We start from the raw sequence: 13,150 nt of genomic DNA on the forward strand, positions 1-13,150 counted from the left end.
TAATAATAATTTAAAAAAAAAAAAAAAACACTTATAATAAGCTCTCATTTGGTATAGTTTTTGCTTCTCCAAAAGTGCTTGCTAAAAATTTATTTTTATTGGCTTTTAAAAGCTCTTAGAAGCCTTGAGGTATGGAATATTTTGAAAATATTATCCAAATATTTTTAGAAGCAATTGTTGAGCTTTAAAAGTCAGAAGTAGCTACTTACAAGCATTGCCAAACTGGATTTAAAGTATCACTAAATTTAAGGACTTAAATATCACTAAATTTATTTACCGAATATTTGCTTTGTTTCTACATAAATAATAATAATAATAATAATGCTGAAAATATTACCTTTTGTAGTTTTGCCAGGTAGAAAAGTATGATACATGCTAGAATCCAGACCACTCGAGGTGTCTCGGACAGCAGTTGAAGAGGCTCAGACCACATTCGTACTGTTAATAGCAACTGAAAATTGACATGAGTCATCAGCAATACTATGAACAGGTCAATTAAGGATTGAATAGGTCTGAAGCCAGACGCAGCAGAAGAAAAGTTCTTATCATCAACATCAGGCAATGTCTGTACTTGATCCACTTTAATAACATTAAGACGGGCTCCGATGTGAGAACGAAAACCATAAATACAGTATAACCCAGAACGTGTAGCTGCCACACCAGTAAAAGTTGCAGCTGTGCTTTGCTGCAGAAGAAGAAAGAAAGTGATAGAAACAGCCAAGAAAAATGCTGCAGCTTGCCAACTTCTTCTGAAATTTATGTTATCTATTACTGGCAAGCTTGTTTTGCAACACACTGCAAAGTCTTTGCCATTGTTTATGGAACAATAGTGGCTACTCGAGTCACTGCTATTAATTAGTAGGAAACTAGATGCACGGTTCTGCACAACTTCAGCTGTATCAGAAGGCGCAAGAGTTGCAGTCCTGCGAGTTTGGTGAGGATTAACACCATATTCAATGAGATACAGATGATCTCCTCAAGAAAGGAAACAATCTATGCAGGAAGAGACCGCACCATGAAAACTTGATTGATCATGGTCACAGCAATTTGGATATGTATTATGATGATCGTCTGGCCCTGCTACTCGTCGACCTTGCGTGAAGTGGATCACCTTTTTTTTATCCAAAAATATTCCTGAAGTCATATATTAGGAAAATTATTAACTAAATTTTATGGCGGTGAAGAACTCAGATTCTCATTCATAAGAAAGAAAAAAAGAAAAAAAAAAAAAAAGACTGCGAAGCAAAAAAGTACAGCCATGCATGAATTGAAACGAAGAGGAGAAGAAGAGGAAGGTTACCATGGTCTTTTGTATTGGCTCGTGTCCATGTGTAGATATGATCTCCAGGCTGCAGGTTTTCCCTCTCGATGTCAAACGTAACTATATTTTGTTGGATAATATGCAAAAACGTATTATTATAATAATTATTATCTTATTTTTTAACATATTTCTCACCTTACAATTCCATAAACTGAGTACAAGACATAGAGATAAAAAAAAAAAGAAGCTATATTTGGAAGCTATTCTTTGTCTGTTAATATTTACGGCTACGATCATGTTTGACCTTTGAGTACTCAAGGGATTCCTAAATCTTAAATTTCCATAACTGGCTAATTGAGGGACTCACGCCAACAGATTTCTGTAAGCACTGTCCTGATCTTGTTCCGCAGTTCACTCCTCTTACAACTGGGAAATGTTTCTCTCTCTGCTCCTCAAATTTGTGTTTTAGGAAATGGGAAATTGAATTCAACCACACTAGAGATGCAATGCCAATGTTGAATACCCTGACATTACAGGGTTTGGACTGTAACGCAGAAAGGATTGGATTGGTTGACAGAAGGGTAAGTCCATATTTCTATGCTTTTAAACAAATAATTATGACAGCAAATAATAAGGGAAAAGATGCTACCCATGTCGGCAAGTCAGTGTCACTTATCTCCATCAAATTAGTCAACGAGGGCAGCATATGTATATCAATCGTATTGCGAGGAGTTTTCTAGTCCTCAAAATTATGAGTGTACGTGTTTATTTAATTTGCTTTGAATAACCAAAAATCATCTTACAGTGGGATACGTTACTCTCTATCTGTCTCTGTTCTTACAGTGGGATAAAAGTGTTGCAACGCGTAAATGTTACAAATAAATGTGTAATAATTTATAAAATTTAATTGTTGTAATTTTATAATTATTAAAATGGAAATAATGTATATAAGTTATTTATTTATTTATTTATTTATTTTTACAAAAATACAATAATTTTTATGTAGTTATATTATGATACTTTTATATCAAAAAATAATATATAATATATGATTTTTTTTATTTTTTATTTTTTGGTTCAAATCTCAATCTTAAAATAAAATACTTAACAACCAAATATTTGTTCAACAAGCAAACACCTAAGTGGCAAAAAATTCTTTTATTATTATTCTAGAACCATCAAAATCATTACCAAACTAAGCCTTAGATATATAAGGAAATGTATGATCGAACAAGATGTTGAAATTTCAGAACGTATGATTTTATCCTTAGATTCATTACCATTCGGAAATAAAAATTTGAAATTCTATTAAAAATATAATAGTAGTTTAAGATGAGCCTAAGAAAAGCCATAGCTAGTTCAGAATAAATACTTGCATATTAAATCACAACAAAAATTTTAAGTTTATATGCTTAACATCCAAAACACCAAGTATCAATCATTAAAAATTAAAACTCAACCAATAAGTCCATATAAATCCTACATAAATCATAAATTAATCCACGATTTTTCTTGCTTTGATTCTCTTTCAGAATAGTAATTTCTTGCCTTCAAGAGATGTGAATTGAGGCTCTAGCCGAAAATGTCGACCATGACGTATCCAAGTTGCACTATATCAAGTCCAACTTGATAAGCTTTCGGTCAATATGTAGCATCAACAACAAATCTAAACATAGAGTAGATGAAATAAAGCGTAGCAGCCACATGAATAAGATTGCGAGTCAGGAATGTAAGTATGACAATGATGACAGCACAAAACACACCAAAGAAAGATGCTATTTGCCCACTCCTGCCAGTGTTAATACTTCCTTCACAGTTGTTGTTGATAAGGTTGTATGCATCATAGCCTTGAAGCCTTTGGCAGGCATGGTACAAGACAGATCAAGGAGGATCGGCGGAGCCAAGGGCATAGGTCCCTCCTCGAGTTTTGGCTAAAAAGAAAGCAAGACTAACCCCATATTTATAGAGATAGAGCTCATCACCATTACAAAAATCTTGTAGACTGCAATAAGCCACATGAGTTCTCTCTGCTTTATTACTGGTGGTGCAGCAGGGTAAATAAGGGTCTCCTCCATGATCGAGGTGGATCATTGATGTGATTCTGCCCGAGCCCGCTTAACCAATAACTCGCTAGGGTGTTGACCCGACATGGATGAAGACTAGGCCAATCACAAGAGCTCAAATTAAGAGATTTAAGGACAACCTGGGAGTATTTATATAGGGGGTAATCAATCTCAATAGTGCTTGTCCATACTTGAAGATACAAAGCCTATTCTAAGCATCCAAGTGGTGGAAGCGAATACAGACCCAGGTAGCAGTTTTGGTGCAAATATGGACAACGGGCAGCATGAAATGGTTCCAACTATTTATGGATTCAATACATATGTCTAAGAGGATGTGGAATCAATTCAAGCCAGCATCAAAGGCATTCAAAAAGGGGTTGTACGGACAGCTTCAAATTTGGCCTGTTTTTTACTGTATTTTGTGCTGGCTTTATTGTATTTTGTTGAGTTGGCTTTTTCTTCCTCTTCCAAGCATGGGCAACGTGTGGGACTTCATATTATGCTTATTTGGCATCCTAAAAAGCATATTGAAGCTGATTTGGAGCTCAATTTGGTCAAAGATTAGTCAAAGTCAACTTTGTCAAAAAGCTAGTATTATTGTTTCCTAATTTGATTCTACTTTTTTGTTTTAGGAAATTACCATTACTTTTTAGTTTTTATTTATTTATTTTCTGGAACAATAAGTTTAGGAAATTTATTATTTTATTATTTTTATTGTAAATTAATTAATTCCTAATTCAAAATAAAGGAATTAATTAATCCAAATTAGATTAGGAAAGGAGTGAGAATTTCGGCCACCATAGGAAACTACTTTGTATGGCCGGTTTTCCCTTTGTTTTTAGGGTTTTATTTCATGGCTTTGTAGCCTATTTAAAGGCTTATTTTTCAATAAGAAGGAAGCTTGAATTTTATACAGAAAATTATTTGTGAGATTGAATTCTCTTTGTTCTTTTGAACACCTAAAACACCATTGGTGAATGACTGTTTTAGTTTGACTTATCAATAGGCCTTCCATCACCTATTGTGGCGTCTTCATTATATACCAAGGTTTCTAATCACAAGTTGGTTAGGGGTTGAGGTGACCATTAGAACTTGAACATAATTAGATCCAGGCTAATATAATACGGGTTTAGGAGCAGGTCGTCCTAGGTTCGTATCATTTGGTATCAGAGCCAAATTTTGTTCAGGTTTGATCTATATTTATTTGCTTTATTTGTTTTTTTGTGTTATTCTGCAATTTTAGCATCCATCCCATACACGTTCTGCATTTTTTTTTTAAAAAAAAAAATCATTCCTAGTTGAATTAGGTCTCCTAGTTTTATCGTATTTTTGTTTCTTAGTTTGTTGGTTGTCTTTCATCATTGTTCTTTTAATTTGGTTATTTTTTATTTTTCTTTACTGTTTTAGTCTCAAATATTTGCATTCAACTATTCAAAAAAAAAAAAAAAAAGAGTTTGCAGCAATGTTTGAAAAAAAAAAAAAACTGAACATTTGTGTTTTTTTGGAGGTCACGGGTTTGGTGAATTTTTGGAGTTGGAATTGAAAATTTGTTGTTTATTCTTGCTAGTGCAGTTGTGTTCGATATTCAGTGAGTGAAAAAAAAAAAAAAAAGAAAGCCGAATATAAAAATATATATATATATATATCGGTTTGTTGAAAATTGGTGTTGAATTTGTTGCTGGAAATTTCTTGTAACTGCTGCTTTGTTGATTATTTATTCCATATTTGGAGTTTCTGGAGAGTTATTTTTGCTGCTGGATATTTGAGTTTGAGTGCTAAATTATTTGGATTAAAATTAGCTAAAAGATTTTATACAAAAATTTGAATTACAAAGAACAACAACCAACAACTATTCTATATTTTTGTTCAATTTGATTCTTGTTCGTATTTGAATTTATTTTTCTAGAATTTTATTCTTGAACTCATAATCTATTACCATCTGGTCCAGTTCTTCAAAATTCCAAAGTTTTCTCATTAATTTGCTTTATTTTACATAGAAAAACCGAAAGTAGGTATTCTCATTCCGTTCGATATTTGTTTATTTTTGCTTACTGTTTTGTTGATAAGTTTAATTAAAATATACTTGTGATCTAATTGCTGTCTTGAGAGTGTTTTAATTAGAACTTTGAGAACTTTGAGATAATTCATTGAGTGAAAAAAGGCAAGAGTGTGTGAGCTTAAAAGAGAGTAAAAGCCGAAACTAGTGTGAAAACACGAGTGTCTAGACCTTGATTGAGTGAAACACGTGAGGGAGTGTCTTTTGGTGAGAATTTATTTTATTTTGGATTATTTATACTAACATGGCAGATTCATGGGTGAGGAGAGGAGATCCACCTTTGAGAATTAATGAAGAGGAGTCCGTAGGATTTAAAGGTGATTTCCGAGCTACGGGGAGCGGTGAGCAAACGGACATGAGGGCTATATTGGAGCAATTATAGCGGATAAATCCCCAATTTGACCATTTAAATCAAAAGATGGACAGGTTAGAAACATCCCAAGTAATGTCCAATATAAGGTTAGATGCTGATGGAGGTCGAGGTCGAGGAGGCCGAGGGTGACTAAGAGAGGAATTCGGGGGAAGTAACTATGGAGATGACTTGGATGAAGGATTTGATGAAATTGTTGAACCTCAAGAAAGGCTAATCCATGGGAGACCAGCAAGGAATGAAGATGATGATCTTGGCAACATCAAGGTAAACATCCTACCATTCATGGGTAAAAGTGATCCGGAAGCATATTTGGAATGGAAAAAGAGAATGGAGATGATTTTCGATTGTCATCATTATTCGGAGGCCAAGAAGGTGAAGATGGCAGCAATGGAGTTTGGCCATTATGCACTCCAATGGTGGACTAATGAGAAAAATACCCGAAGGAGAGTTGGTGATGACTTGATCACTACATGGCTCCAAATGAAGGAAGCCATGAGGAAGCGGTTCGTGCCATCACATTATTATAGGTTGCTGCATCAAAGGCTTCAATCCCTATCTCAAGAAGTATGTCCGTGGAGGATTATTACAAGGAGATGGAGATACTTATGATGAGGTTAAACATGAATGAGGATAGAGAAGTAACCATGGCAAGATTCCTTTGTGGTTTGAATCGTGAGATAGCCAACCAACTAGAATTGCATCAATATGTGGAATTGGAGGAGATGTTGCATGTGGCTATTAAATTGGAGCATCAATTTAAGAGAAGGGGTGTAGGCTCACGGTTTGGAGAAGTTTCCAACAGCAGAACATCAATTCGAAGTGGCTGGAGAAACAATCCTACCTTTGAAAACAACCTAAAGCCAAAAGTGGGAGAAGAAAGTTCAAATCGGCCAAGGAGAGAGACTAGAACCGAAGCTGTCCAAGCACACAAAAGTGAAGGTAAATATGATCCTAAGCCTTCTAAAACTCATGAAATAATTTGTTTTAAGTGCTAGGGACGAGGACACATCGCAAGCCAATGCCCGAATGGAAGGATCATGGTGTTGAAAGGCAATGATGAGCTAGAATCGGAAAGTGAGGAAAGTGCGGATGATGCCAAGCAAGAGGAGGAGTACTTAGAGGATGAACCCGAAACTTTGAATGCTTCCCATGTTGAATTAAGTTTGGTTTCTAGGCGAGTGATGGCTGCATACAAATATGAGGATGAAATTTAAAGAGAGAACATCTTCCACACCCGATGTGAAATTCAAGGTAAGGTTTGTAGTATGATTATTGATAGTGGAAGTTTTACAAATGTAATTAGTAATCTTGTAGTTGATAAATTAGGTTTAACCTCTATTAAAAATCCAGAACCTTATAGATTACAATGGCTTAATGATAGTGGTGAAATAAAAGTGAATAAAGAAGCCAAGGTAGAATTTAACATAGATAAATATGTGGATGTTGTTTTGTGTGATGTTGTGCCCATGCATGCCGGACATACTCTATTAGGTAGACCATGGAAACTTGATAAAGATGCTACTCATTATGGTCGAGAGAAATGTATTGTTTTTAGATTCAAAGGCAAGAAGGTCAAGCTGGAGCCATAAACTCCAAAGGAAGTATATATAGATCAATTACTAATCCAAAAAAGGAGGGAAGCCGAGAAGCTCAAAGAGAAGGCTAGTATGGCACCAACGGTTCCACCATCCATTCAAGAGGAAAAATGTGAGCTTGCTATCCAAGGTAAGTCTTCTAAAACCCAGTTTGAGTGGAAACATTATATTAAACCCGAAAGTGAGAAATTTGGTGCAAAAGCCGAGAGTGATGTAAAACCCATTGAATCCGTGAGTGTGAAAGAAAAAGAAAGGAAAAATAAAAAATTTTATCTTAATTTTGGTGAAGCTAATAAAGTAATTTTGAGTAAGAAATCATTGCTGGTCATGAATTTTAAAGATACTTATTTAAATATGTTTTTGTTGCATTGAACTTTATCTTCATTGTTAAAAGCTTTAGTTAGTGGAAATTTAAAAATTTGGGAAAGATTATTTGCTAATATTAAAAAGTTTGATGAATTTATATTTCTAGTATTTGTTGTGATAGTATTTGACCCAGGAGATTGGTTTTGGTTTCAACCAAGAAAGGAGAGGATACCCGAACAAAGAAAATCCAAGCTTATGCCGCGAGGAGATAGATATTTTCAAGTTTTGGAAAGGATCAATGAGAATACCTACAAACTTAATTTAATAGGTGAGTATAGTGTTAGTGCTGCATTTAATGTTGTTGATTTAAATCCTTTTGCTGCAGGTGATGATCTTGATTTGAGGACAAATCCTTTTCAAGAGGAGGGGAATGATATGATTTCGCCCGAGCCCGCTCAACCGATAACCCGCAGGGGTGCTGACCCGACACGGATGAAGACTAGGCCAATCACAAGAGCTCAAATTAAGAGATTTAAGGACAACCTAGGAGCATTTATATAGGAGGTAATCAATCTCAATAGAGCTTGTCCATACTTGAAGATACAAAGCCTATTCTAAGCATCCAAGTGGTGGAAGCCAATACGGACCCGGATAGCAGTTTTTGTGCAAATATGGACAACGGGCAGCATGAAATGGTTCCAACTCTTTATTGATTCAATACATATGTATAAGAGGATATGGAATCAAGTTAAGCCAGCTTCAAAGGCATTCAAAAAGGGGTTGTACGGACATCTTCAAATTTGGCCTGTTTTTTACTGTATTTTGTGCTGGCTTTACTGTATTTTGCTGAGTTGGCTTTTTCTTCCTCTTCCAAGCATGGGAAACGTGTGGGATTTTATATTCAGCTTATTTGGCATCCTAAAAAGCATATTGAAGCTATTTTGGAGCTCAATTTGGTCAAAGATTGGTCAAAGTCAACTTAGTCAAAAAACCAGTATTATAGTTTCCTAATTTGATTCTATTTTTTGTTTTAGGAAATTACCATTACTTTTTACTTTTTATTTATTTTCTGGAACAATAAGTTTAGGAAATTTATTATTTTATTATTTTCATTGTAAATTAATTAATTCCTAATTCAAAATAAAGGAATTAATTAATCCAAATTAGATTAGGAAAGGAGTGAGAATTTCGGCCACCATAGGAAACTACTTTGTATGGCCGGTTTTCCCTTTGTTTTTAGGGTTTTATTTCATGGCTTTGTAGCCTATTTAAAGGCTTATTTTTCAATAAGAAGGAAGCTTGAATTTCATATAGAAAATTATTTGTGAGATTGAATTCTCTTTGTTCTTTTGAACACTGAAAACACCATTGGTGAATGAGTGTTTTAGTTTGACTTATCAATAAGCCTTCCATCACCTATTGTGGCATCTTCATTATATACCAAGGTTTCTAATCACAGGTTGGTTAGGGGTTGAGGTGACCATTAGAACTTGAACATAATTAGATCCGGGCTAATATAATACGGGGTTTAGGAGCAGGTCGTCCTAGGTCCGTATCAATCACTTCTTTCTCTCTGCTTCCATGAATGTCACCAACATATATGCCTGGCCAAGTCACATGAATGGCAGATAGAATAAGCTAACCCCATGGTGGCCAATCCATCATGACATGTATAATTTTATAAAGTTAGTATATGTTGATGTGATCATGAATGCTGTACAATTTTTATACTGTAAGAGAAGGAATTAGAATTCTTATACTATCATAAACATTGTTTGTAACAAAGTGAAAGAGATTAAACTAATGTATAAGTGAAAACCTTCTTAAAATACTGTTAATTAAATTGATTGTCACTCTTCCAAAAGCTTAAGTTGTTTGGATGTATATATATATATATATATATATATGTCGATCATTGTATTTATATTATTGAACTACTAATAGAGATATTGAAAAGATATACAACAGATGTTTTTTTTTTCCAGACTTGGTTAAGTACTCTAGTTTCTAATTAAAGAACTTGTCAAATATTTCCATCAGATTCTGTTCAAGCACTTCCTACAATTGAGGGGAGGGAAATAGCTCCTTCAAGGAAAAGACAAAGCATATATGTAAGTACAAATATATATACTCATGTATATTTAAATTAATTACCTAGTCCTAATTAATTTTCTAAAAGCAATTCTATGCTCCAAACAATAGGCAGATTTTCTATTCAATAGAGTTCAAAACTACATAATATTCCTACACTAAATTAGAGGTTTCTCATGCTATCATGGACACAAGTGAAAAAGAAATAGTCAATTACTCAAATTAGATATACAGATAAAACAATTTTTTTTTTTACTCTCTTCTTTTCAATAATGGAAAGAGAAATAAAACGAAGATGTTACAACCGAGATTGGCAAAAAATGCCATTCAGAGCGTAGTATTGAACCGAGCTATATACATTATATATGACATAACATACATAGAAAATATCAGCAAAGCAAATGATCGCTAACAAATTTTTTTAATTGTTATATATAAATCACAAGAAGCAACCTTGCGTAAACATGAAAAATAAGAACTAGTTAATGAAATAAAAAGAAAAAAGAACAAACAAAAAGAATGTAATTCTTTACGAAGTATGGTGTAATGCTAATTTTAGATGTCCGCTGAATTTAATAAGACTAACAATTTAGGATTGTCAACTTACTAAGCCATAACCTTAAAACAACTAAAGTAGATTCTTAAGGCCTTATTTGGTTTGTGACAAATTAATTTGAAAAAATTGAGATGAAAGTGGTTTCATCAAAATATATAGGTGTTTTTTCACATTTTATTGGAAATTAGTTTGACGTATTTATTTAATATGGCAGTGTCACCCTCCCTTTGAGTATTTCCAACCACTAGTAAAGATTAGAAGGAAATAATAATTCTGTGGAAACTAATTTAGCAAACGGATTTCTTAAAACTTTATCACAAGCCAAACATGGTTTAAGAAGTTGAGTTAGATAAAAGATAATGATACATAGTTAAAAGAATTGGGTTCTGGGTGAAACAACACAGACCACCCGCATGAGATATTGTCTTCTTTGGACCTCTCAAGGGAAAGGTATCCACATCCCCTTATAAGGAGTGCTTCGTTCTTCTTTCCAATCGATGTGGAACTTCACACTGGATGTCAAAATAAAATCACAGTAGTAAAGAAACAATACACATAAATTAGAATCCACGTTATATACCATAATTTTAACATAAAAAGAAAGAAATATGGAGATAAAGAAGATCATCACCATGGTGGGCATGGGCTCTGTAGGAGAAGCGCCTCCATGTGTAGATGTGGTCTCCAGGCTTAAGCTGCTTTTTATATATCTTGTTCGAAAGCAACCTCTGGATATTGGACGTCTAATGTCTTAGTAAGTAATTTTATTTCATATATAAAAAAGAGAATAAATTTCATCATATATAGTTCTTCAATTTTTGTGTTTTATTTTGAAGAAATGTATATTGTTCCCTTTTGTTAGTAGTCCACTTCCATATTTTACCATAAACATTACTTATATGATAAAGAAAAAAAAAATTATAGTAAGGCCTCATTTGACATAGTTTTTGCTTTTTCCAAAAGTGCTTGCCACAAATCTATTTTCTATTGGCTTTTGTTAAAAGCTCATGGAAGCTTTGGAAGTCTGAAATATTTTTAAAAAATTGTCTAAAAATTTTATAAGTAATTTTTTAGCTTTAAAAGCTAGAAGTAGCTTTTCAAAAGTTATACCAAACAAGACTTAAGTATCATTAAATTTATTTACCAACAATTTATTTTGTTTTACATAAATAATAATAATAATAATAATAATGCTGAAAATATTACTCTTTGTAACATTGCTGAGTAGAAAAATATGTTCCAGGCTAGAATCCAGACCCCTTGAGGAGTCTCAGACCACATTAGTACACTTGATAGCAACTGAGTAATGAAACGAGCCATCAGCAATACTATGAACAGGTCAACTAAGGATTGAAAAGGTCTGAAGCCACAAGCAGCAGAAGATAATATCTCATCAAGAACAGGAAAGTTCTTTATTCCATCCACTTCAATAACATTAGGACGGGCTCCGATATCAGAACCAAATCTATAAATACAGTATAAGCTAAACCATGAAGCTGCCACACCAGTAAACGTAGCAGCTGTGAGTCGCTGCAGAGAAAGAAAGAAAGTGACAGTAACAGCAAAGAAAAATAAAGCAGTTTGCCAACGTCTGCCGAAATTTATGTTATCTATCACTACCAAGCCTGTTTTACAATACATTGCAAAGTCTTTACCCTTGTTTATGAAACGGTAGTGGCTATTGGAGTCATTGCTAGTAAGGAAATTAAGTGCACGGTCCAGCACAACGTCAGGTCCGTCAGCAAGCGCAAGAGTTGTACCTCCTACGAGTTTGGCGAGGATAAGGGCTGGATTAACATCATATTCAAAGTGATAGAGATGATCAGCACCAGAACGGAAACAGTCTATGGAGGAACAGACCACACCATGAACAGTTGAGTGATCACGGTTTACGCATTTGCGACGTTCACTATGATGATCGTCTGTGAAGTGGATCACGTTTTCATCATCCAAACATATTCCTGAAGTCATATATATCAGGAAAATTATCAAGTAAATTTCATGGTGGTGAAGAACTCAGATTCTCATTCACAAGAAAGCTAAAAAAAAAAAAAAAAACAACTGTGAAGCACAAAAGTACTGTCAGGCATGAATTCAAAAGAAATGTTGAAGAAGAGGAAGGTTACCATGTTTTTTTGTATTGGCTCCTGTACATGTGTAGATGTGATCTCCAGGCTATAGGTTTTCCTTCCTGGTTTCCTTGAGAAGCACCTTACAGATCATGTTCTGCAGTTCACTCATCGTACAACTGGGATATGTTTCTCTCTCTGTTCTTCAAATTTGTGTTTTAGGAAATGGGAAATTCAGTTCTTCCAAAAACTGGGCAATATAAATAACAATGCTTCGAAAACATCTGTCAGAAAGATCTTTTGTTTAATTTATAATCTGCTCTTATTGGTTTTGATATGAAATATTGAATTATTGGCTTTACGGTTTATTGTATTTTTATAAGTTTAATTTTTTTAAAATTTTAGTAGAATTTGTGCTTTTTTTGTTAGTTTTATAACTTTTTATTCATAATTTAGGTTTCGTATAGATATATTTAATTTGAATTACATTTAGTAAAACTTTAATTTAATCTATTTTAGTTTTTTTTATAATGCTTTAATTTTTAGTATTATTTTACTGGGTAAGTTTGATATATTTAGATTATCTGAAATGGAGATTTTTTTTTTTTTTTTTTTTTTGGTTACTTGCAGGTTTTTGAACAAGAACAAGAGGTGGAATCATTAATGGGGATTATCGTTTTGGAATTGTTGCTGTCATTTGGTTTCTAGATCAAGATTTAAAGATCTTTTTTGTAATTATTGCAGATATAGGAAAGAAATTTGATTGTGCAAACTTTTTTT

General features: G+C 33.7%; 1 protein-coding gene across 1 annotated transcript; it reads right to left on the minus strand.

The window, feature by feature from the left end:
- Positions 1-201: 201 nt before the first annotated feature.
- Positions 202-12,405, minus strand: LOC132803422 (uncharacterized). Its single transcript, XM_060816423.1, has 5 exons — positions 11,508-12,405; positions 10,933-11,029; positions 773-972; positions 338-685; positions 202-222 (listed from the first exon to the last, which is right to left on the minus strand). The coding sequence occupies exons 1-5, from the start codon at positions 12,270-12,272 to the stop codon at positions 202-204; spliced, it is 1,431 nt and encodes a 476-aa protein (XP_060672406.1). The 5' UTR covers positions 12,273-12,405.
- Positions 12,406-13,150: the final 745 nt, after the last annotated feature.

The sequence above is a fragment of the Ziziphus jujuba genome, chromosome 4 (assembly GCF_031755915.1).
Source record: "Ziziphus jujuba cultivar Dongzao chromosome 4, ASM3175591v1".
Taxonomy (NCBI): Eukaryota; Viridiplantae; Streptophyta; class Magnoliopsida; order Rosales; family Rhamnaceae; genus Ziziphus; species Ziziphus jujuba.